General features: G+C 35.0%; 1 protein-coding gene across 5 annotated transcripts in view; it reads right to left on the reverse strand.

The window, feature by feature from the left end:
* The window catches only part of NEK1 (NIMA related kinase 1), a 170,410-nt gene that overhangs the window by 71,990 nt on the left and 71,199 nt on the right, over positions 1 to 27,221 (reverse strand). For all 5 annotated transcript variants that reach the window (XM_080675792.1, XM_080675791.1, XM_080675789.1 and 2 more), the window contains 6 exons: positions 26,834 to 26,893; positions 26,527 to 26,586; positions 26,385 to 26,432; positions 26,147 to 26,221; positions 20,418 to 20,581; positions 14,214 to 14,316 (listed from right to left, as the gene is read on the reverse strand). In XM_080675792.1, coding sequence (XP_080531918.1) covers positions 14,214 to 14,316; positions 20,418 to 20,581; positions 26,147 to 26,221; positions 26,385 to 26,432; positions 26,527 to 26,586; positions 26,834 to 26,893 — 510 coding nt within the window. The remainder of the gene's footprint in view (positions 1 to 14,213; positions 14,317 to 20,417; positions 20,582 to 26,146; positions 26,222 to 26,384; positions 26,433 to 26,526; positions 26,587 to 26,833; positions 26,894 to 27,221) is intronic.

Consider the following 27,221-nt stretch of genomic DNA (forward strand, 5'->3'; position numbering starts at 1 on the left):
ACAGTTATGGGGCAAAATTATGACACAGTATGTCAGTCAAAAAAATATTAACAGGTCCCTATAGACCTACAAAAATCCTCAAATAATTGTTAAGCATTTAAACCATGCAGGAAAGGAAGGCAATAAACTCAAAAACGGCTATGTGACGGAGGAAGCGAACATGCGGGAAGCATACCTCTTCCTCTTTGTTCCTTGGCTTCCCTCCTCTTGAAGAGCTGGACCTGCCTCCATACATAGCTGCCAGGTTTTGCAGGATTCCCTGTTCATCATTTAATGTACTAAGTTTAAAGAATGACTAAGGCTACAAGAGCATCTTACCTAGGAATATCCAGGTGCCACTTTATTTCTTTTGGCTAATACTGGTCATTTATTTCTAGCTGATAAACTGAAAACAAACCCTGACCTTTTCCTTATCAGTTTAACCAACATATTCAGTGACAACAGAAGGAAGCAATTAAACCCCATAGATAATTATCTGAAACAGAGACCAGCTATGTTTTTATTAGCCATATAAGTAAACAGGTTTCCAAAACTGCTTTGGAGGTTAGCTGAACCCCAAATCAAAAATTTCCTCTACAAAGGGCCAATCATTTCTACATGTTTGTTTACATACTAAATACACAAACACAATACAAACTATTTGAGCTTAAACTTTTTGCACTCGGGCACGTCCTATTACTATACTACAAAGAATCATAGCCAATCACAAACTGATTCATTTTTTAACATAGTTTATCATAAACATGATAATTACCTTACTAGAAATTAATACCCTTCAATAAAAGTATTATAGATTGTTGAATTATCCATTTTCTCTTCCTTCAGCACATAATTGTTTCATGTTCCTCCTAATTAAAAAAAAATCTTCAGTCCCACTTCTCCATCTAATGTCTTTTTATCAGCTTGTTGAAAGTGTACTTTTTATGCTCATCACCTCCATTTTCCTGCCTGCCATTTCTTTTTTAACCCACTACAATCTGTTTTCTGATCTCACTGTGACTGAAAATTTTCTAAGGTTACCAATGACCTCTAGTTCACATTCAAATGAGTAGATTTGAGTAGATTTTGCATTTAACATTTCCACTGGAAATTAGTTTGGGCTAAATCTACTAAATTTACATAAGCATTCTTTTCTCTCATAAATATAATGTATGTTCACTGTGCAAAACTTATAAAGTGAAGAAAATATAAGTAATTCATAATTCTATTACCTGGCAGGCAAAATTTAAGAATATTACCTTCCAAATTTCCTTCTATGTATATGCATGAATATACACACGCTTATTTTTACAAAAATTAATGGAATTTTACAATATTCCAATTTTTTTCACTTAATATTAACATTAATGTTCTGAGTCTCTTTCTACATTCATTATCCTTAAAAACATTATTCTTAACGGACCACATGATATGCATAATATTCCACTAAATAGTGAATTATAATTTACACATCAAAAAAAAACCCTCTCTTCTCTTTCAGTATTTAAAACAGCACTCTCTCCTGAGATCTTCCAATCTTTACTATTTTTCACAGGCTTTTCTCTTCTTGGCTCATTGCTAATGTCAATATTTTCTAGAGATTCATTCTCTGGCCCTTCTTTACTTTCTCATTCCCAGGCCTTAACATATGTTGCCAATTCCCAAATCTAAACCAACCTCACAGTCCTTTTCTCTTGAACTTCTGTGTATACTAGTATACAATTGACATCTGGACAATGCTCTTACGTAGCGAAGGTTCTTCAAATTATTTATAGACCTGACTTCATCATTCTTTTTACTACATGATCTTATTCCTACCTCAGTTATTGATCACAGATGGATATCCAAGTCAGAAAGGTGGGAATTACCTCTTTCTCTACTTTCTCTCTCTGTGTCTCATCTGACTAATATAAATGACTACCAAATACTAAGTCTACCTTACAATAACTCCATAATTTTTATCTCTAGTTTTTGCCTCCAGAAGAGCTTCCTAACTTATCATCTTACCTCTGGTCTCACTCCCCAACACTGCCCCCCCGACCCACCCACCCAGTCTAGTCTCAATGCACTCAGAGAAACCTTTCTAATATTCTCTTTCACACTGAGCCCCACATAAATCCATTATTTTCAGAATATATTCCACTTTCTGTTGAACAGCAGATAAAGCATCTCTAGTCTCATCTCTCAATCATAAAGCCTACATCCTAGCCATGACAACTACTTGTGGTTTACGGACTATCGTCTACTCATCATCTCAAAATGGCTAACTCATCTTCCAAAATGCAAACCAAACTTCTCACCCCAGGAAAGCTTTACCCACGCCTCCTTCAGTGAGTTAAGTGTGACCTGCCATACCATTTTTTGTATATAACTCCCATAGTAGCATTCATCAGAGTGGTAGAAGGGCAATATTCTATGACAGTTAAGACAATGGACTGTGACAGGCTGTGAAGTCTGGCAGTTCATGTATTTGTCAACGCCACCTAACCACTGCTGACCTTCAGCAAAATTACTAACTAGTAAACTTGCTGTAAGACTGGCATAATAATACCACCCACTTCATGGGTGTGCAGAACATGTAAGCATGTTCTGCCTTCCCCCTCTTGCAGCCTGAAAAAAGGATTCTACCCACTCAGTTTCCTCCCCTCTTCAAGATCTTGGCATTAGCTTGTCAGTTACTTGAGCTTTGGGGATACAGACCATAGGGTGGGGGAGGTGAGGTGAGGAAAAACAAGGAATAGGCAAGGCTGGTCAAAGATATGAGGTGAACTCTGAAAAGATGTATGGGAATATCTACATAGTTACAGGAGAGTGGGTAGCAAAATGAATACTGGTACAGATTATATCTTCCGTTCATGGTATTTGAAAAATACAAGTAAAACATATCTGAGTTATTTTGATGCAATCTTTTTAACATTTTAATTTGAAATATTAAAGGTGAAAAGTATAGGGATGTTCTGTACATCTTTTATCCAGCTTCTCCCAATTTTATCGCCTTGCATAACTATAGTATATTATCAAAACTAGGAAAACTGGCTCTGGTACAAACCATAGAGCTTGATTTCAGCAGTTATACATGCACACATTTGTGTCACTACACCAATGTAATTTTATTACACGTATAGCTTTGTTTAACCACCAAAATCTAGATACTTAATTGTATACCATTTCTGTAACACTTCATAGCCATATTCACTACTCCTATTCCTAACACCCATCAACTATTAATATGTTCTCCAACTCTATAATTATATTTCACAAATTATATATATGCACATATATATGTATATATATGAAATCATACAGTGTATATCTTTTTGAGATTGACTGTCTTTACTCAGTATTATTTCCTTGCAGTTTGCTCTTGAGTATATGTCACAGAGAAAGAAAAATTTTTTATATTCATTTAGAAACTTGTATTCAAGTGTTCTTGGCAAGTTTACTCTTATAGCCAAAAACTTAAAACTACCCAGATGTACTAAAATGGATGAACAAATTATGTTATATTCATACGATGGTATCATATTTAGCAGTGAAATGGAATGAAGCATTGAAGTCTTTCTTTTTAGAGTGTCTCTAACCTATATAGTTTTTAAATTTCAGTTATCCAAACATGGAAAATTTTGAATTCCTACACAAGTATATAAAATAACTTAAAATCCATAGTTTCTTTAAATTACAATTCAACCTAAAAATTATATAAGTTTCAAATGTTTATTCATAGGTCAGGAACTTTGACTTCATTTGCCACAGAACCAATATTATGATTTACTAGGATTTCCCAAAGCCGTTAATAAAATGTATTGATCAAATAATTTAACTGTAGCAGTTTTCCAATTCTAGAGGATTAATCTTTAAGATCCAGAACTTAATCATAACTATTTAGGTTTGTTTATTTATAATGTGATTTTTAAAAGTATTAGAAAACACACATTAGGTTTAAGACATAACCTCTTTACAAATATATCATGAGTACTAATATGTATCAATGGAAAAATATTATGTGCTGCCTTAAATTACTGATGTTGACATACTTTTCTTGAAGAATCAGGGTTATTATTTTAAACTAGAGGCCCGGTGCACGCATGCACCAGTGGGGTCCCTCAGCCTGGCCTGCGGAAGCGGGCCAAAACTGGCTCTCCGACATCCCCTGAGGGGTCCTGGATTACGAGAGGGCACAGGCCAGGCTGAGGAACCCCACCAGTGCACAATCAGAGCCAGGGAGGGATGCGGGAGGTTGGCCAGCCAGGGAGGGACCGCGGGAGGGCTCCAGGGCATGTCCAGCCCATCTCACTCAGTCCAGATCCGCTGGACCCCAGCAGCAAGCTAACCTACCAGTTGGAACATCTGCCCCCTGGTGGTCAGTGCACGTCATAGCGAGTGGTTGAGCGGCCTTAGTATATCATTAGCATATTACACTTTGACTGGTTGAACGGATGACTGGATGACCAGACACTTAGCATATTAGGCTTTTATTATATAGGATATCCATCACTGTAGTGTGTTATAGGTACAGTTATTATACAAAGATATTTAGCAGTTATAATGTTGAATTGAGAAGCAAAAGTTGTCGTAACCCAAAAATTTGCATTAATGACCAGTATAAAATTAGTCCCCACAAATTACTCCAACCCTACTTAACACCAGTGTTTAGTTACATTCAACACATCAAGGTCTCGGTTAGTCAATCTCTCCCTGATTGCTGGGTGTTGTAAATGTCTGACAATATAATGCATACCTAATACAAACTGACTGACAAAGTAAATTGCTAATCTTGCCAAAGATGAACGATTTCATGAAAATGAAGACAGTGATATTGGAAAATTGTTCAGATTACATGCAAAATCATCTATAAATATGACAGAAAGAAAATACAAAGAATTATGATATTAGTCTTTGAAAATAGTTTGTGTATTAAAAATTAATAAAAGATCTTTGGAAAACTGACAAAGGCTCAGCCATTTTTTAAAAAATGGCTCCCTTTTACGATGTTATAAAAGTAAAACCTAAAAAACAAGAAGTGAAGGATATAGCATCTTTCATCAATATGAATTATTTTTCACATGGGTGCATTATCATTATTTCAACGACATATTATAATCCTATATAATAAAATCCTAATATGCAAACTGTCCCCTCAACCAGGAGTTTAACCAGGAGTTCAACCAAGAGTTTGACCAGGGGGCGGGGCCAGCCCTCCCTGCCCCAGACAGCAAGGCAGGTGGCTAGGAGAAGGGAGGCCCAGGCCTGCAGCTGGCAGCTGCAAGGGACCCTACTCGTGCACAAATTTCATGCACTGGGCCTCTAGTATGTTATAATCTTATGAACTATTGGCCAGGCAGGAGTTACAACACATATGTTACTGCCTGAGTAATTTATGAATTTTGTTAGTTTTTTCTTTTTTTTTGGTATCAAAACTGAACAACTACAATCCCTCAAAGTTTCAATTTTTAAAAAAATTGAAGGCTTCTTCAAGAGGAAATACGAGTCCCAGCAGTTGTTAAAAGCCTTCCACTGATTCCTGCTAATAAGAGCCAAAGTGTTAGCATTAAAACGTGCAGACTGGTACTGACTCCTTGAAAGAAAAATCCCAGGGACAAAATTAGAATACTCTTTTAAGAAAGGTTAAAATATCAATGCATTTGGTGGCATGAAAGCTAATATTATTTGAGAAAATATGAACATCAATGACTCTAATGTAATAAAGAAAGGACTGAAAAATCAAATTATAAATGTAAAGCAGATTTAGGAATGAATACCTTTATCAATTTATCTCATTCATATTTTCCTTTTTGTGTATGCACAAGAATTATATAATAAAAAATAACTCTAAAAGAAGTATTTAAAAAAGTATAAAATAAAAAAGTTAAGTGATAAAAAGCACTATATCAAGTTAAATTGGCAACATTTTTCCTCTTTTAATCATATGTAAATAAACAATATGTCTTATAGCCAGAACTTGAATTTGATAAAAATACATATAGTATTCATTACACAATCGTGTCAGAAAAATTATAATCCTCCCCAAATTAATTATTTTCCAAATACAGATTTGCAAATATAACCAAAATTCTGATAAATATAAGACAGAGTATTTTTAAATTATATTTTCAAGGTAAATACCTAATTAAATTATTTTTTTACTCTTTACTACAAAATGTGAATCCCCATTTTAGCTGGATTTACTTTAAATGTTCTTTTCCCAATATCAACAAAGCTGGGCTAAGGAGGGTCTTCTGACAGGGTTGAGAGAATTAGGCATATCACTCTGAGTGACTGTTCCCATGGATTTCTGATTATGTTTTCAAAGTAGGTACTCCATGAGTTGTCTACCATACTCCTCTCACTCTCTCCTCTCTAATTAATTAATTAGTGCTGATAAACTCTTGGAAGGGGGTCATGCCTTACTTATTTTTATCCTAAGTGCCTAATAATACCTCACGCAGTATAGATGTGTAATAAATTCTTTTCAAAATTTTTTTACCTATTTTTTGTTAATCCTCACCCGAGGATATTTTTCCCATTGATTTTTAGAGAGTGGAAGAGGGCAAGGGGAAGAGAGAGAATGGAGAGAAGAACAAGGAGAGAGGAGAAAGGGAGAGAGGGAGAGGAGGAGACGGGGAAAGAAGGGGAGTGGGGGAGGGGGAGGGGGGAGAGAGAGAGAGAGAGAGAGAGAGAGAGAGAGAGAGAGAGAGAGAGACATCTATATAAGAGAGACACATGGATTGGTTGCCTCTCACACTGCCTGGACTGGGGCCTGGGATTAAACCTGCACCCTGAGGTACATGCCCTTGACCAGGAATCAAACGTGAGACCCTTTGGTGTGCAGGCCAATGTTCTATCCACTGAGCCACACCAACCAGGGCTAGATGTGTAATACATTCTTGTTGCATAGAATCAATTGTTTACATGCTGAGCATATTAATAGCAATTATTCTATTCCAATTCTATGGTTAATGATCATCTCGTCCACAGCAGGGAACTAATTCAGTGGTACTGAAAACTTGTTTCCTTTTCCCCAACGAGGCAAGAGAAAGGTACCATGAACTATCTCTCCAAGAAAATAAGGGAGATAGAATTCAGGTAAAAACTACAAATGGCATTATCAGGGAACTGCAAAAGTCTGATATTGTTAAAGTTCAAGGGATAAAGAAGGTAACAGAGAGAGGGAAATCAAGAGCAGTGAGAAAGCCAAAGGATGAAAGCTTTGTGCTAAGCTGGAGAGGTTTTAATTTACTCTCAAAGCAATAAAGAACCACTAAATAACTCTGAGCACATGAGCAATGTGTTCAATTTTGCTTTAGAAAGATCACTTTGGCAGCTCAAGTAAAAGATGTGTTAGACTAAATCAAGACTAGAAGTAAAGAAATGAAAGAACTAGCAAGAGATAATTATCACAACTACAGCAGAAATAATAAAAATAGAAAGGAGAAGATGGATGTAAGATATTCAGAAAGTAGAAAACACGGAATTTCATTACTGACTGAATATGAGTTGGGTGGGACAGTGACAGAGAGGAGATATCAAAAGATGTCTTGAATTCCCAGTAACTCAAACCAGAAACTTCAACATCAAGCCATCTTTGATGGTGTTTCTCTACAGCAGTATGGGTAACACATGAAAGCCAGTGGGTTTGAAGACAATGACATGAATTTAGTTTTGGAAATAGTAAGGATGAGGTACCCGGTAAGATGGTTCAGGTAAGATGAAATAAGCACATGCCACCCTTATTTCCCACTGAATGTAATTATAAAATCTACAGAAATGTCCATAAAATCTGAGTACTCTGTAAAGAAAAATCAGCAGGAAAATTAGAGAATACCAGAACTCAAAGTACCATATTAGCAAACATGTGATGAATGTACCACTCTAAAAAACATGGTTATCTTCTACCTAAACCTAACTTGGCGAAACTCCTGAAACTGAGCACTCTGGTAATGACAGAGATGAGAGAAACCTTCTTGTTCTGGCTTAAGGAGTAGGAGGGACTCACAGGGAAAACTCAGGGAGCAGGTAGGAAATCTCCCCCCTTTTTTCTTTTTCTCTTCCTTTTCCCCTTTCTCTTGTGTCACAGCCCCCAGGAAAGCTCACTGCTGTGGTGAGAGCTGAGACAGCAACAGGAGCTTATAGGAACTAAAACTCAGGAAAGACAAGTTTTGTCTCCTGGGACACTAAAGCTCCAAGAAGGCAGAGTCAAAACCTGTGCCCCCTCCATTCTTCTTTTCTCCCTCCCCCTTCCTCCCTCCACTTGGTCCCAGAAGTGGTAAAATCCTAGATATACGAGTCTTATATCTAGAATAATGAAAAGTGAAGGCCCAGAGAATAGGAAAGCATCAAGTCTATGGCATCAGAAAAATGACCCCATAAGTTATTTATAAAGTCCTAGGCTCACCTATTACCTGTGTGTATGTGGATATAATCCTGTTCTGCATACCAAAGTCTTTGAGCATGGAGCAAAGAAACAGACTTCTACCCAGATCCCAGACAGACCTCACTAGGCAGTGCACACATGGAAAGGACCTGAAGGACATTGTAAAGCTATGAGAAAGGAAGTGTAAGTAGAACCACAGAAGAAGGGTTAGGAACTTGCAGCCTGAGTCTACAAGCCAATTGCCTGCTAAAACAAATATAATCTATAATCTCCATAAAATTTAAACAAAACCCAGAGTCTAATAGTATAATATTCCAAATGTCCAGGACACAATCCAAAATTAATCAGCATACGAGGAACCATAAAAGTCTCAACTTCCTTGGGAATATACAATAAACATAATTAGATGATATAGATGGTAAAATTATCTAAAAGAAACTATTATAAAAGTGCTTGAACAGCAATAAGCAGTGGTAAAAAAAAAAAAGGTTAAAATAGAGGGTACTAGAAAACAAAGAGAAGATAGAAAAAGAAAACATATGGAAACACAAAATAAGAATACAATTACCAAAACAAAATACTCACTAAATGGATTAAATAAAGTAAAATGAGTATAAAAAGGGAAAAAGTAATAAACCAGAAAAGAGAACAGAAATGATCTAAACTGGATAACAGAGAGAAAAGAAATGAGCAGAGTTTCACAAACCTGTGGAACAAGTTCATGTCATCAGAGAACCAGAGAAGAGAAAAAGTACAGTGTTGAAAAATAGCTGAAGAAATAATGGTTCAAAATGGCATAAGGCAAAGACCTACAAGTTCAAGAAACTTAACAAACCACCAACAGAATAAACTTAAAGAAATCCAAGCCCAGAGAAAACTTAATCACACTGCTGAAAACTAAAGACAAAGAAAAAAATCTTGGAGCATCTAGAGACAAATAAGACATTACCTATAAGAGAAAAATAATTTGAATAGTAGTCTCATCAAAAACTATAAAGTAACATTTTTAAAGAGAAAAATGAAATAAACTGTTAACCCAAAATACTACATCCAGCAAAAATATTGTTTAGAAATAAAGATGTTTAAACTTTTTGTTTAAAAATAAAACTAAGAGGATTTATAGCCAGTACACCTGTTCTAAAATAATAAAATTTCTTCAGATGGAGGAAAATGATATAAGAAGGAAACTTGGAAAATTAGGAATGAAGGAATACCAAGAGAAATAGTAAATATTTGGTACATATTACAAAGTATTCCTGTTCTCTTGAGTTCTTTATATGTTTGAAGTTATAAGCAAAAATTATAACATGGCCTGATGGAGATTAAAATTGTATGTAAATGTATATGTAATATACAAAACAACTATGGCAAAAAAAAGTTTAAAGGGAAGAGAGTGAAGTGACCTATAAGATAGAAAGATTTCTACATTCTAATTGAAGTAGTAAATTATTGTTTATTGTGAAAAGTAAAGTCTGTTTTTTAATCCTGTTATCAACCACTAAAAGATATATAAAAGGAAGTTATAGCCAAAATCACAAAGATTAAATGAAATTAAATAACAAGAAGTATTCAAAATGTCTAAAGTCAGCAAGGTTTTAGAAAGAGAAACAAAAACAGAGGAAACAGAAAAAAATAAAATGTTATACCTAAATCTAAATAAACCAATAATTATATTTAATGTCATTAAATGTAATAACATGATGTAATTACATTAAACACCAATATAATTACATGATATAATTACATTCCCAACAATTAAAAGGCAGGAATTGTCCTGGCCTGTGTGGCTCAGTTGGTTGAGCATTGTCCCATGCGTCAAAAGGTTGCCGGTTTGATTCCGTTTAGGGGCAATTTCCCAGGTTGTGGGTTTAGTCCCCAGTTGAGAGCATGCAGGAGGCAGCCAATCTCACACTGATGTTTCTTTCTCTCTCTCTCTCTCTCTCTCTTTCTCCCTTCCTCTCTAAAATCAATAAACACATAAACATTTTTTAAAAGGCAGGAATTATTAGAAAGGATTTAAAAATCCACACAAACATAGATTAACTACATAAAAACTCACCTCAACCAATCATTATAGATTAAAAGTAAAGAACATAGAACTATAACTATGCCTGTCACACAGTAAGCACCCAATATATGATAAATGTTAACAATATCAGTACTATAATCATCAAATTGAATGGAGTGGGAAAGATTACTTTTGAATAGAGGAAGTTATAGTCTTCTCTGAGACTAGAGAAAACAAAGAAAGATTGAGTACCATAATGGATAAATTTTTAAGTATGGAGGCAGAATATCTGAGGAAATGTGAGACTCAAGCTTAATTTTCTCTGTAAAGTAAAATAATCTTACCTAATAAAAGAGAAACATGCAAATTAACCATCACTCTGCTACGCCCACAGCCAATCAGAGTATGCAAATTAACCCAACAAAGATGGAGGTTAATTTGCATATGCAGGCGTGGAGCGGAGCAGAGTGAAGCCTGCTATGAGGGGGAAGGGGGCGGCGGAGGGAGCTACTGTAGTGGTACTTCAGACAGAAGCGAGGACTTGCGGCTCCAGGTGGCCCGGGAGCGAGGAGGTGCCCGGGACCAGGGACTTGCCGGCTCCGTACAGCCAGGGAGCAGGGACTTGCCGGCTCCCGGGCGGCTGGGAGTGAAGCCAGGGGAAGGCCTTTTCTTGCACAAATATCGTGCAACGGGCCTCTAGTTATTTTCATAGAGAAGGATGAAGGACAAAATCATTTAGGAAAATTCCCACTGTGGGCAACAGGAGAGGCTGTTGACCATGAAGCTATAAAATGATTGTTGAGTAGGACTGACAGCTTGGCAGAAATCAGAAATCATAAATTGATCTGACATTAATCATTAGAGCTTTAATTTTGTCCAGCACTGCTCAGCTTGAGTGTAGAGATAGTCCATTCACTAGCTAAATTAGACATAATAAGGAGAGATATGCCAACTCAGTAAAAAGGGCTCCCCAGGGAGGACAGGATAGTCAATTATACTTATTAATATAAGTGAGTGAATGTAATTTTCATGTTACTCCAATGAGTTTAAAGGCATCTCTTTTGGAAAGCACATAAATGTCCATCAACTGAAGTATAAATAAAAAAAACTATGGTACAAGCAAATAATAAAATATGACTCAAGAATTTAAAAAGAACAGACTACTGACAAACATCATCCTAAAAAATTATAGCCCATATGACCGATAATTTTATATAAAATTCCAGAAAAGACACAACTATAGTACAGGAAACAGATCAGTGTTTGCCTATGGCTGGTGGTAGACTGACTGTAAAGGGGCAGAAGGAAAATCTTCCCCCCAATTTTATTAAGATATAATCGACATATAACATTGCATCAGTTTAAGGTGTACAACATCATGATTTTGGGTATATGTATATACTGAGAAATGAGTACCACAATAAATTTAGTTAATATCCATCATTTCATATAGTAGCGATTTTTTTTCTTGTGGTGAGATGAAGAAACTTTTAAGAGCTGATGGAATAGTGCTATACCATGCCTGTGGCAGTGGTTCAATGACTATAAATCTTCTAGACTGCAGCACACATCCCCAAACAGAGCTTAGCAGTTTCCCTGAGTTAAGGAAACAGCAGTCAGGATCCTAAAATTTGCAGGATGGAGTACCAAAGAACAGAGAGTTGCACAGAGAGGAGTACTGGAGATTTGTAGGGGGTTTCCTTTGAGTTTCTTGCTGAGTGACAACAGCATAATGTCAACAATATCACAGGTTTACTTAGGACTGGGAAAGTTTAATTCTTCCAACAGCCAGAGTGGAAAGACCTCCAATCACAGGGCATTAAGTACTCAAGAGTACTGTCCCAACAAGGGGCCAAATTAGACTCTAGACTGCAGGCTGTTCTGGACCTGCCCCCAAGTTAGAAGCAAGCCTTGCAAGACTCATACTATTCCATGTAACTTAACTGCATCCTAGGATAAAACCCCAATATATTAAAAAAGAAAGATAAAATACACAATGCCTGGTATCCAATCACAAATTACCAGGTATAGACTCAGGAATGATAAACAAAACAGAATTAGTACACAAGGTCATTAAAACAGCTATCACAATTATATTTCACATGATCAAGAAGATAGAGAAAAGAATAAGTATTAAAAAGACAGACATAAAAAGTATTAAAATTAACTAAATATACTTTAGGAGATAAAAAATTTAATATCTGAGGTAAAAAATATATAATATCTGGATGGGATTCAAAGCAGATTACACAAAATGGAAGAAAATTAATGCACTGTAAGATATAGTAATAGAAGCTATCCAAAATGAAACAGAAAAAAGAGTGAAAACAATTGAACAGAACGTAGCTGTTGAGAGAGCATCACACAGTCTAATATATGGGTACTGAGCATCCTAGAAAGAAAAAGAGAGAGAACAGAAAAATTTTGTTGAAGAAATAATGACTGCAATTTTTCCAAATTTTGATAAAAATTATAAACCCAGATCCAAGACGCTCAATGAGCCCCAACAAAATAACCATGAAGAGCACATCAAGATACAGCATAGCATAATTAAATCGCTTCCAGAGATAAAGAATGTTAAAAGCCATCAGAGGAAAAAAACACATTACATCTAGAGAAAAAAATAAGAGTAACAGCAGACTTCTGGTCAGAAATAGACATGCCAGACGATAAGTAGAGTGATATCTTTAATGTACTGAAAGAAAAAAACTTTCAACCTATAATACTATATGTAACAAAAATCTTTTTAAAAAAGAGAAAAATATTTGTTGAGACAAACACTGAGCAATTTCACCAGCAGACCAGCACTACAAATTATCATTTAATAAAGAGTACAAAATAAGAACATTTCCCAACAAATCTTGCAAAGTTTCTCTTGAAAAAGATTACCAGAAGACATTCTCCAGCATCAAGAAAAATAAACTGAAGGAAGAATAGGAGGATGCAAGGAACAATGCTACAGGGAAAAAAATATATAAATCTTGATAATTCTAAGTACTGTTTTAAAACATTTTAAATTAAAACCTGTAACTAAAATTCCTGATGCTGTTAACATGTGAGGTATGGGGCAAAGGAAAATGCTGGAGGATCTCTTCTACTATCTATAAGAAGCATGAAAATAGAGATTAATTCCAAATATTAGAGAAATATAAACTACTGTTTGTTAAAAGGATAACCATTAAAAAACTTAGCTATCTTTCTATGACATATTTCAAAGAAAAATATCCTAAATTGGAATAACTGCATTAACTCATAAAGATACCAGTTATGAACTTACAGTAGATATGTCTAATCAAAATATGTTACAATATAATTGACCTATTTCCTATGTGAGCATGATATTTCATGGAGTGCTGAGCTGAGAGAAATAATCAGTGTGTACCTCTACAAGTCATAACTTTTAATACACTTTTGTTTCTAATTTGCTTTTGAGTAAATGTGTAATTACACATACTTATCCAAATGTTTATTTCCTTTTTTCTTTATATTCTCTGCTACTTAAAAGTATTTAAAACCAAAAGCATATGGAGAAATAAAATGAGCAATAATATAAAAACTAATTTATTCACTATAAATATCTGGGTTGCTACACTTACTTTAGCTATTTTTAAAGGGAAGATACAGCCATGAACTTACTCCCAATTAATCAAACCAACAACAGAATTTTACCCTAGCTTTAAAAGATATAGAAGAGGAGTTAAGTAAGTTAAGATACATCACAACTTTACATTCTCCCAATGTTTACAGGAAATGTTTGTAAAAGATTACACTTCTTTTCATTTATACCTACCTTATTCCAGACCTTCACTTTGAATACTAATTATGTTCAAAAACCTCAAGAGAAAAAAATCATACCATATGTCCTTCAGCTCGAGCTTTATTCTGCCTTGCTTCCCATTTTCGTTGTAGGTACTCTTCTACTTGTTTAGCTCTTTCCACAGCTAGCTGCCCCCTTTGCCTGAATAATATAGATAAATAGCAAATTCAGAAATTCTGAACATTAAATATTCCATAAAGTTAAAAATTATTCTAAATCTTTTCTTTGTTGCAGAATATGAAAAAAGGCTGATATGAAATAAAACCTTCCTCTATAATGAAGAAATACCTACATGTATATTAGTGTCTACTACCTAGAACAAATTCTTTACTGTTTTAAGTAGAAATAAAATCTATACTATTATTCCAAATCTTAACAAGGTTACTCTTACATTTATTTAATCAATTCTACTTATAGATACATAAAATTGTTTTAGACTATACCTAATTAAAGAAGAATCTCAATAGCTTCCAAGTACAGGCAGTCCTCAGGTTACGTTGGACTTGACGTACGTCATTTCGTGGTTATGTTGCCATCTCCCATTTATTTATTTTTTTTTAAAAAAAGTTCCGTCATTTCGACGTATGTACATATGTGCTTTATGTTTTTTATTATTTATTTACCACAAAGTCAGGAATTGTTATCTTTCTTTTAAAATTTTTTTACTGTTTTACTTCATTACTGCTCTGTATGTGCTCCACGTGAGTGACGTAGGTGCTTATGTAGGTGGGTTCCGACTTACGGTGAAAATCAAGTTACGTCGTGCCTTAGGAAAGGATCTCTGATGTAACCCGAGGACCTACTGTAGTTAAGTGTATTTCAGAACTCTGTGTAAAATATATCTAAGATCTTTCTCTTAATCAGTATTGAAGTAAAATTAAAGCAGTATAGTAGCAATTTCAAAAATGATTAAAAAGTTTATTTGTGTGAAATTTCAAAAATACAGTAAAAAGCAATGCCTGAATTCCTTAAATATCAGCTCTATGAAAAAGTAAAATAGTTATGTTAGAAAAAAAATTAATAGCACAGTTATTTGTTTTTATCTTTTCCAATTATATGTCTCTATCTTCCTTTGACAATTACTAAAGAATGTAAGCATGTTGAGTCCAGACTACAAATAAAAATATCAATAACATTTATTGAACATCTAATATATATTGTGCCTATTACCATGCTAAGTATAGGAGACACAAAAATAAATACAACCCAGCCCCAGTAAATCATAGAACTCAGAGCATAGTATCAATTCCAGTTAATTTTGGAGGTGAGGAACAGAGATGGAGTTATTGTCTGTGCTCCTATTGGGATTTTGGCTACTAAACCACACAAGCTTCCTACAGTCTTTCTTTAGGACCGTAACTAAGTTATGGTCTGAAAAACACATGCAATATGCCTTTTCTGTCTTTCAGTAGGTTTAAACACTCCTGATTTTTATGCCTCAAATAATAATTTCCTTTACATGTTTTGTTAACTACTAACTGAAATATAAACATTTTTTAGAAATGAAATTAAGCTATTAAAACTTAAAATCTGTTCCACCACAAATCTATGAATGAACGTGCTCTAAGGTTCATTTACCTTATGTGATGCTTAAAGGAGATTCTTGTGAAATTTCCATCCCTGGAATTTTCTAGGATTATATAATCTCTAAAGCTGGTTAAGAGCCTTTTATTATGACTCTCTAAGATATATCCTTAGATATGTCTAGGTAGCTAAATTTTAATCTAGTTTCACATTACCAAATTCAGAAAAACACTCCACCCAAGCCATGGTAGCTTGAGTAGATTAAGAATAATGAAGGAGAAAGTTGTTTATGCTTCTGTAGTGCACATGTGCTATACTCTACCAATCATATTATGCACTGCATAGCTCTGAGATTAATAAGGTACATCTGGTCTGGATGCAACATATGTCCTCAATATATATAGGCAAGACTGTATCCTAGCCTACTACAGCCCCATTTAAATAAAGCTGGGCCTAAAAAGGGTAGACAAAATTTCAGAGGGTATGATGCTCAGTCATGTCTACTGAAACTACAGGTTAACTGTTAGGCTCTTTTGGGGGGTCCTGGAGGCTTACACCACCATCTATAATTAGATTAAATTTCTGTCTCTCTGGTATGTGTCTTCACTGCATCAACTTCCTTCTTTAACCTTTACAGAACTAAATTGGGTTTTATTTTCCATCCTAAGATACTATGTCTAATATTTGTCAGTCTGAACCTCCAACTGACATATGTTAATACAACAGTTGCACAGAATTATTTTGCTAAAAACCTGGTTATATGTACTATAGCTTTGATTTATAGACTTTTCACACAATTTATATTTATACTAGTGGCCTGGTGCACAAATTTGTGCACATTGAAAGAAAATTAATTAGAAGAAATATTTTAATATTGCTATTTGCCTTTTCTCTATAATAGAAGTGTCAGAGATGAAAATTTGTAAAATGTATATAAAAATAATATATATATTAATAAACAATAACATGAAATAACAGAGAAATGTTATAAAAACAACAAAAGCATGATATAAAAACATTGATAAAAACAATGACTGATAAATTGATTAAACTTATTCTAATATCTCCCTGTATACCACACCACATTAAGAGTAAAAACACTTTCAGAGTGCTTGACTAATTTCCCTTGTGATAAAGTATTTACAATTTTAACTTTAACGTCACACGCTCTTCGAACTCGAAAGCAACATATAACTGACCATGTACAAAAAAGTAGGAATATTCCTACTCTGTCTAGAGTTTGCCCTTGTGATTTATTAATAGTCATCGTAAATGCTGGCATCACGGGAAACTATCTTGGAATTAATTTAAATGGGAGGCCAGTGTCAGACGGGGACAAATATCATGTGACAAATCAATTCTTGGAATCAGAACAAACTTCCACAGATCCTGTTAATACTTTAGCTTCGATTATGTTAGATCGCAATCTTGTGATAAAAAAACTAGTACCATTACAAAGGCCCCATTTAATATTAAGATTTCTCAGTAGCATGATGAGTGCACCTACTTTCAATTTTAATTTATGACACGGCATTCCCGAAAGAGTAATACTATTAAGAAATTCGACGGGAAAATTTTCCTTTTCGGCATTATCCGTTGAATTAATGGAATCATCCCTCAAATAGGTGTGAAAATCTCCATTGAGTATATCCAAAATTTCTTCATTTATGAACATGCTCATTTTTTGGACAAAGAATCGCATGTTTAGATATATTTTAATATTATCTATAGATATACTATTTCCAAAGGCAGCTTCAATAATAGATCCATTACAAATCATTTCATGGGGGATTTCAATAATATCCATTCCTAAATGAAAACTGCTATCAAGTTTGCCATCTCCAACTTTTACTAACCATTCGCTATAAGCAGAATTCTCTGATCTCATATTTGTTTTTAAGAGACAACTGTCTGAAACATCCCCAAACACTACAGTACTTTAAACTCGTTTGTACTATAGCCGATCGCATAGCAGTTGGTCTTCAAATACATTCTGTTGATGACTCCAGCTTCTTTCGGCCTCAGAGGTACATTGTGCCAATAGTTGGTCTTCAGACATATTCTGTCAATGCTGCTGCTTTCTTTCAGCTTCGTAATGTCAACAAAAACAACCAAATTCATGATCGACAATGACAGATAGAAACACACGTGTGCAATTGGCACCAGCGAGAGCTTTATATGTATTACACATGCACAAGTCAACATTTATTTTTAAACTAGAAGCCCGGTGCAATCCGGGACCCCTCGAGGGATGTCAGATTGCTGGTTTCAGCCCAATCCCTGCAGGCCAGGCTGAGGGACCTCACCAGTGCACGAATCTATGTACTGGGCCTCTAGTATGCATACAAGATCTTTGGTTCATCTCTTCTCACCCTCCCCTCTCCCCCTTCCCTTTGAGATTCATCAGTCTGTTCCATGCCTGTGCGTTGAGTGTCTGTCCCCTGGTGGTCAGTGTGTGTCATAGCTACTAGTTGAACAGTCGAATGGTCACTTATGCTTTTTTTTAACTTTTCTTTTTTCTTTATTGATTAAGGTATTACTTATGGGCCCTTATCCCCCATTCCCCCTTCACCACCCCCCCCAGCTCATGCCCTCACCACCCTGGTGTCTGTGTCCACTAGTTGTGCTTATATGCATGCATACAAGTCCTTTGGTTGATCTGTCCCCCTTACCCCCACCCTCCCCTACCTTCCCTCTGAGGTTTGACGGTCTGATCGATGCTTCTCTGTATCTGGATCTGTTTTTGTTCATCAGTTTATGTTGTTCATTATATTCTATAAATGAGTGAGATCGTGTAATATTTATCTTTCTCTGACTGGCTTATTTCATTTAGCATAATGCTCTACAGTTCCAGCCATGCTGTTGCAAATGGTAAGAATTCCTTCTTTTTTTACCACAGCATAGTATTCCATTGTGTAGATGTACCACAGTTTTTTAATCCACTCATCTGCTGATGGGCACTTAGGCTGTTTCCAAATCTTAGCTATGGTAAATTGTGCTGCTATGAACATAGGGGTGCATATATCCTTTCTGACTGGTATTTCTAGTTTCTTGGGATATATTCCTAGAAGTGGGATCACTGGGTCAAATGGGAGTTCCATTTTTTAGTTTTTTGAGGAAACTCCATACTGTTCTCCACAGTGGCTACACCAGTCTGCATTCCTACCAGCAGTGCATGAGGGTTCATTTTTGTCTGCATCCTCGCCAGCACTTGTCATTTGTTGATTCGTTGATGATAGCCATTCTGACAGGTGTGATCACTTAGGCTTTTACTAGTATATACATATAGATTGCCAGTGTGCGTCATATGCACTGGCCAGTCAGTCAGTCGGACGGACATAGAGTGGGTCACTCAGCCTTTTATATATATAGATACACTTACTTTAGGAAGATCTGACTAAAATAAAACAAAATAAAGCCAAACCAATTATATACTAGAAAGATCAATAAACCAGGGGATAAAAGCCACACATAAAATTTGCTTTGCCATCTCAAAAAAATGGGCATTTATATGAGAGTCTTTATAGCCTCCCTTTCTCAAAAATGGAGAGTCTACAAGTAGCTTAACTTCAGGCTACTGTACATTATTCAATAACTAGAGGCCCGATGCACAAAATATGTGCAAGAGTAGGCCTTCCTTCCGCCGGCTGCTGGCACCGGCTTCCCTCTGGCAACCAGGACCCAGGCTTTCCTCGCAGCCCCGGCTTCATCCGGAAGGTCGACCAGAAGTACGTCCAGTCTAATTAGCATACTATGCTTTTATTATTATAGATGTTAATTTATATTCACCTCAATTATTTATCTCCGCTTAACTACCTTTAATCATATTTTTAATTGGGGGAATCATAAAGTATTCTCCTTAAAATGACAAGGAAGAGGTAATGTTTTTGCAAAATGATATTCTGAAAATATTTTATAAAAGAAATTGTCTAAGAAAACATATTTGCATACTTAAGAAAAAAGGAACTATGCAAATTAAAACTACTGACTGCTACCATATTAAATTAATTCAATGGAAGAAAAGAAAAATCTGATAAACAGGATCATAGCCATAAATCAGAAATGAATGTGAAGAGAAAACAAGCCAAAACAACAAAGAGAAAAGTGGAGTTCTAAGTGATGAGGAAAAGGAAGACAAAAAAAAACCCCATGGCTTTGTAGTTTTGCATAAAGTGTGATTCCATTTAAATATATTCTGATTTATTTAAAGCAAGTGGATGAAGTTATTACAACCATATGTTAACTCAAAGTTATCACATGTTCCTTTAAATAGTACATTCAGTCTATAAAATACAAATAAGCTATGAAAAGTCAGCTGAATTGAGGAGCTATATGTTTGCCTAATCAAAGGCCAAATTTGCACCTGAGAAAATTACTGCACCCAGAAGGCAAAAAAAAGTCAATGAAATCAATGGAGAAAACATTCACAAAGTGTAGATACTAAACTAGACATGACATAAAACAAAATTACAAACAAGGATGCATTTATGGATCATTACAGTCCGACCTGTTTGCATTGGCTTAGTTACACATGGTCTTCAATCTCTTCAAAGTTTCTCTAATAGCATCAGCATTAGAGAAATAATGATGGACTGCAGCCCCATTGGGAAATCCTGAATGTACTCCAGGTGATACTCCTCTTTAGGTAAATATGCACAATGACTTTTACTACTTTCTCTGAAGCAAAGCACAAGCAACTTCTACAGAACACAGCTTACCTTTCTGGAAGCCTTCGGCCATATATTTCTCCTTTCCATTTAGCTTCATTATCTTCTGCTCTTTGTTGCTGCATTCGATCAAAAATAGCATGATAATGTTCATATTGTCCCCGAGGAGAAAAAGATGATGGAGCCACAGCCCCTCCACTGCCAAAAAAGGTAGCCTAGGAATAAAAAAAAAAAAAAAAAAAAAAGAGCTCTCAAATGATTGTCTCATAATACCTTAAAACACCCATACCATCTTCAAAAGAAAAAAATTCAACACTTGACTTTTAAAAGGCAATTATCTAATTTGAAAATATTAATAAACATATTGCCTAAGGAAAATGTCTTCCTACTATATTATAATCATTAATAAAAAAGTAATATGCTTTATAACTAACAATAAAGCATAATTTAATGCAACAAACAAAAATATAAAATGTCACTAAATTCATGTAAATAGGAAAAAATCTGGTCTTAATTAACATGTTTTGAAACAAGATTCTAGTATACATTTTATGTGATCCCATTCTTTTAAGTTTAAATATGTATAGCTTATAAATAAAGCAGAGCTGCTTTTGTAACATTCAAAATTATATTTAACAAAAACATTTGCATATGGTATTTAACATACCCCAAATCCTTCAATTCAACAAGCAATGAAGACACAAACACCACTGAAACATGCTCTAGGTATAAATAAAAGAAACAAAAACACCATATAGATTCTTAAGCACAAAACTAGAAAAATATTTCATGCCTATGGCAAATGAATGGTCATAGGCACACTCTAAAGCAGGCGGTACTGAGCAAATTTACAAAATAGAAAAAAAATTGTCAAAAGTAAAAAAAAAATCTCTAAAAATAAAAAAATTAAAGAAAAAACACTGGAAAATATATTGTTCAACCCAGCCTTGAAAGCAATGGAGAGAGAGAGAGAGAGAGAGAGAGAGAGAGAGAGAGAGAGAGAGAGAGAGAGATTTTAAATGAGCCAGAGTATTAAAGCAAAAATAAGCAATGTATGTATATATTTGGGTGTTGGCAGTAGGAGGAGAAATTAGGAAGATATATAATTAGAAGGAAGGCAAATAGGGGGCATTAAGCTTGGTCATTAAAGGTTGGTACAGCTAACTACTATCAAACCAGGGTGTTTGAGTTCATTTAATAAACAACAGAAACCATTTATAAACTTTCTAGTGGGAATAAAATACAAAAACAGTTTTTAAGAAGTTCAGTTAAGGCAACTTATTCATAATAAACAGGAATAAGAGAGAGAACAAGGTTGAGGATAATTAGAAGACTTGTTGCCCTGACACCAACTCAAGAAGCCTAGAAATAAAAGGCATTCAACTAAAAAGTAAGTGATTGTAGGGAGCGGCTATAGAGTTAAGCCTAAGATTGACCTGTGGCAGAGCCAAAAACAAGTCCCAGTTAAGCTTGACCTTGTGGCCACCTTCCTGGGTAACTAATGGGCTGTGGGAGGTGCAGCAAGTGCTGCCAAAACAAGTGAAACTCACAAGAACATTGTAACTATGGTGACCAGCTCCTTGTTTGTCTGACTATAAAGTAAAGCCTCAGCTTACAGGCTGGGGTCTTTCTGTGTCCTTATCCTGGCACAGGAGATCCACCAAGACCCAGCTATATTCTCTTTGTCTATCTTTTCTTCAATCCTTCACCACCCTCACTCAGGCTCACTGAACCCTTGGCTGAGCTGGCCTGGCACAAGTGATGAAGGGAGTTCTGGATTCTCCATGGGAATGATGGATAAAGGCAAAAACTAAGGATATAACCTCAGACACATAAGAATTCAAGCACATAGAAAACTCAAAGTTATAAACTAGAGATATCAGAAAAGGGTAAGAGTTAAAAAGAAGTGTATAATGTTGCAGATGTCACAGTGGAAGATTATCACTGAGATGAGGAAACCAATGACCTCAAATGCAGAGGTCAAAGCACTGAAAATAAGACATACTGCTATGACTAAAGTTGAGTGGTAACATTTAAAAAACCCATTTCTGTGAAGTGATGAGAACAGAATCCAGAACACTGACAGTAAAGAAGAAGAGCTTCCAAGTGATAACATCTTAAGGAAGAAGTCTGAATAAATAAAAAAAATACAAAGAAAAGTATTAGAATCAAATAAAAGAAATTTCAGTGTACTCTACAAGATAGAATTTGTGTTAACATCTTGACACAGTGGGTTGCAAATATTATAAGAAAGATTAATTTTGCCCAGCCAACGTGGCTCAGTGGTTGAGCATTGACTTTATGAACCTGGAGGTCACAGTTGGATTCTCATCAGTCAGGGCACATGCCCGTGTTGCCCATTGTGGGGTGTGCAGGAGGCAACCAGTCAATGATTCTCTCTCATCATTGATGTTTCTATCTCTCTCTCCCTCTCCTTTCTGTCTGAAATCAATAAAAATGTATTTTTTTAAAATCAGAAAGATTAATTTTAAAATATCAGCTCAAGATAAATACTGATAACTGATTAAAGATGTCTGAATAGCAAGAGACGAAAGTTGCTAGAAATAGGTAAGAAAATTAGGCAGGAAACTCCATCTAGGTGTTCCTCACACATCTCAAAATGTCAATCTCAAGGCAAGCATCAGAATCAGAATTCTGATGAAAGATAGTCATTTCTCCAGGAGAGGGTTTACTATTTGAGTTTAGTCTGGTGTGAATATCTTCTTAACTTCATTTGAGTGCTTCAACTTTTTTCTTTAACAAAATTATGTAAACAAAAGTATGTAAACATCTCTGAAGAGTCCTATATTGAAAATAACGTTGAAAATACTGTACTAGAATACTGAAGCAATATGACCTTTGAAAAGTCACTTATTTCACCCAATATAACTACAGGTTGATGAATTTTGACAAATGTATACATTTGTGCAGCCACTATCACAATCAAAAGCACATCCATCACCCCAGCAAGTCCCCTCATGTTCCTTTGAAGCCAATGCCTCCCCACTCCAGCAACTACCTATCTGCTCTGTCCTATAAATGAGAGTTGCCGTTTCTATAATTTCATATAAATGGAATCATGCAATCTGTACTCATGTCTGGCTTCTTTTACTCAGTATGTTTTGATTGTTCTATGTTGTTGAATGTATTAACAGCCTACTCCTTTTTATTGCTGAATAGTATTCCAATATATTTTCAAACAACAGATATGCCTCTTAAATATTATGATCAACACATGATCAAACTATATATGTGGAATATTTCATAATTTTTCTAAAAACACGTTCATAAGAGATACATCAAAAATGGATAAAGCAAAAGTTTCCCAGATTTTGCAGATACTAAATAATCAAAGACAGCTGGTTATTTATACTATGAAGAATGACTTCATTATTTAGAGGTATATAATAATATTAATTTTGAAATACTTCCCTTAATATTTATTTTTTATTTCATCTTTATTTTGGGGATTTCCTTTATTTGATTAACATTATACTGAGCCTCCAGGTCCTTATAAACTGTTCAGAAATCAAATGGTCTAGGAAGTTAAATATTTCAAACCCCACCGGGAATAAGCACAGAAATTAACATAGATTTAGAGTCATGAGAAATATTTTTAGGGCAAATAAATTACTTTATGAATGCTCAGTGACAACATTATAGAATTTATAAAGTGAAGCAGAAATCTGTTAAATACGTATTATCTAACACTGTGGAAAAATTGTCTCAATTAGTTATCAAACAACATTGACAAAAATGAACTTTAGGATTAAATACACCTTTAGACAGGATAATAAAAAAAGACAGGATATTTTATTGCACAGAAAAAGATATACACAAAGGGAGAAGAAAAAAATCAAACTCAACATTAGTCATGGATTTGATATGAAATACTTGACAATATCTGAGGGCCTAACTCTGATTGGTAAGTCTTTACTTTCCAATCAGATAAGAGGTTATTTTAGAATGAGTCAAATTCTGTCTGAGTTATTCCTCTTCATTCAGGAGGTAATAAGTTGTACTTCCTAGTAGATAGTATAGTACAAAAATAACAAAATGAAATTTTAAAGTAAAATTGTATTACAGAAGATTGTATGTCTATACTAATACAGAATTAGAAAAAGTGACTCAAGAAAGTCAGGATAGAACATATATGTCTACATAAACCAGACAAAGCAGACTTTTATTCATATCATAACTTTTGAAGAATAGAAACAAGTAAGAATGGTAATCAATTCAAACTGACAAATATATATTCAGCACCTAAATATCAAGTTTAATGAGCATGTGTCAGGGGGATTAAGTTTAAAGAAGGTTGACTAACAGTTGATTGGATGGTACAAATTAATACAGAGGAATAATAATGTATTCATTTTTACGGCTGTGTAACAAATGCCCACAAACTTAACAAATTAAAACAATATCCATTTATTATCTCATAGTTTCCCTTGCTTAGAAGTCTGGGTATCCTGCTCAGAATCTCACCAGGCAGAAATCAAGGTTCAGCCAAGGCTGCAATTCTCAGCTGAGGCTCAGGGTCCTTTTCCAAGCTCACTGGTTCTTGGCAGAGTTCACGTCCTTGTAGCTGTAATGGCTAAGGTCACCCTTTCCTTGGCCAGAGACCACCGCCAACTCCAGGAGATCACTAACTTCCTTGCCATGTGAATACTTGCCTTTTTCCAGGCCAGCAGAAGCATACCTATCTCTAACCTTCTTCTCCCCATCCAGGCTGCTATGAGGGAGTTGTGAATCAGATATTAATGAAATCACAGGAGTGACTATCGCCTCTACCATCACCGTCTGCCATAAAATAAAGCCTAATTAAGGAGCTGCTATACTACCATATTCACAAGTTCCACCAATACTCAAGGGGAGGGAAAAATACAAGGTGTGTACACCAGGGGTCAGGAATTTTGGGAACCATCTTAGATGTCAGCCTACACAGATAGGTAAAGATGCTCCCCAAGCAAAAGAGGAAATGCAGTGTAAAGATTAGCAGAACACAGAAAGAAGCAGGACATTAACATATGAGACCTGGCTAACCAAGCTCCAGGAACTGCTCTTAAATTTTTTAAAAATAAGAACTTAAGGCTCAGAAAACTTAAGTAATTTGCATACAGTTATATATTACTAGTCTGGATCTATCCAAAGCAAATGTTTGAATTAACAGGGCTACATAAATTGTTAGTTAGGTAACTGGTTATTTAATAAATAATTAATGATTAGCTTTCTTGTGTTTTTTTTTTAAGGTTGGAGATGGGAATGAGAGTGAGGAGGTAGGGAAGGCTACTATCAAATACAGAGAAACACAAGTGCAAAAAAAAATTAAGTAGACCTCACTCCGTAAGGAAACTACAAGTACGGTCTTTAGTTCAGCATGACTAGAGCATACCGTGTATGGTAGGGAATGGATGGACAGAAGCTTAGAGAGATTGATAGGGGCCAGATTAACATAGGTCTTCTAAAAACTTAAATCTTGGAGGACACATGAAGCTGCAGAGGATTTAAGGCAAATTTGATTTGACTTGATTTTAAATAGATTCTTCTGGCAGGAAAAGTGTACCCACAGCCTTTACATAAAAAAATTTAAGCAATTATCAGTCACATATTAGGTATCAATACAAGTTACATATCAAATAAAAACTAAGAATTCATAATAGATGCTGAAGAATTCTAGATAAAATGTAAATGTACACCTAAAGAGAGCCAATTATATATTTTAAAAAGCAAGGTGAAACTAGGAAAAGAGTGGCAGTACTATATTGGTATCAAGTGCCTACCTTTACTTCACCACCTCCTCCAGCACTTAGCACGTTTTTCCATCCTTGTTCCCTGGCCCTATTTATTCTCTCCAACTTTGGGGGGAAAGAAACAAACAAACAAAACACCATTTCAAGTATTTAATATAAAATACATAAAATACATTTAGTGATGAAATGGAAATCAGTGTTCTTTTTTTAAAAAGTGTATGTGGGGAGAGAGTGGAATATACCAGGAAAAAATGAATTATCCTCTTACCCTTTCCTTTTCTTGCCTTTTCATCTGTTCAGCCTTCATTAAACTAATCTGTAACAATTTTAAAGACAAATTTCTTAGAACCCTTGAAACTAATATCATCTGCAGCTTGGCAAGGGAAGAAGAATAAGAGCAAAAAAACTACCTGATCTTTTTGTTTCTTTGCTTTATCAATAAATTCCAACCTTCTCTTTCTTGCTGCTTCCTTAAATAAACAAGAACATTTTTATCAATAATAATTTCTACTTTTTCTAGGACATCAGGAAAGTTAGCACACCAAAGGTAGAGAGAGGTATGCCCAGGGAGGTAAAAAAGAAATGTCAAAGGTTTTTTTTGTTTGTTTGTTTGTTTAAGAAATAAGGAGGAAAGGTTTGGAGGTTTTTCTATAGCTTTTGTTTCTTTTATAATTATTTTTGCAAAGCTTTAAAATAAGCAGACAGATGTCTTTATACCTCAAACATTTTCCTCCTTTCTTCTCCAGGATTCACTTTCTTCAATGGAGTTTGATGGGCCTGGACAAAAAGTAAAACTACAAATTAGATAAGGATTTGTTATCTACATTTGTATCTGCATTTGTTTTCTACATTGATATACATAAAGAACAGTGGCTTTCAAGCTTTTCCTAAAAGTAACCAGCAGTAACAAATATATTTCACATCCAGACCCAGTAAAGACACACACACACACTCCCAAAGTTTCATAAAATACCTTTACCATGTTTAGTAGATTTGTTACTTTCCATTCTATCCCCTTTTAAAAAGTCCCTGCTCTTCACCCATTAAAATAATTTTGCCACTACTAATACAGAACACTCTACAGTTTTTAAATAGTCAAGAGAGA

This window comes from Plecotus auritus (genome assembly GCF_963455305.1).
Source record: "Plecotus auritus genome assembly, chromosome: 6".
NCBI lineage: Eukaryota > Metazoa > Chordata > Mammalia > Chiroptera > Vespertilionidae > Plecotus > Plecotus auritus.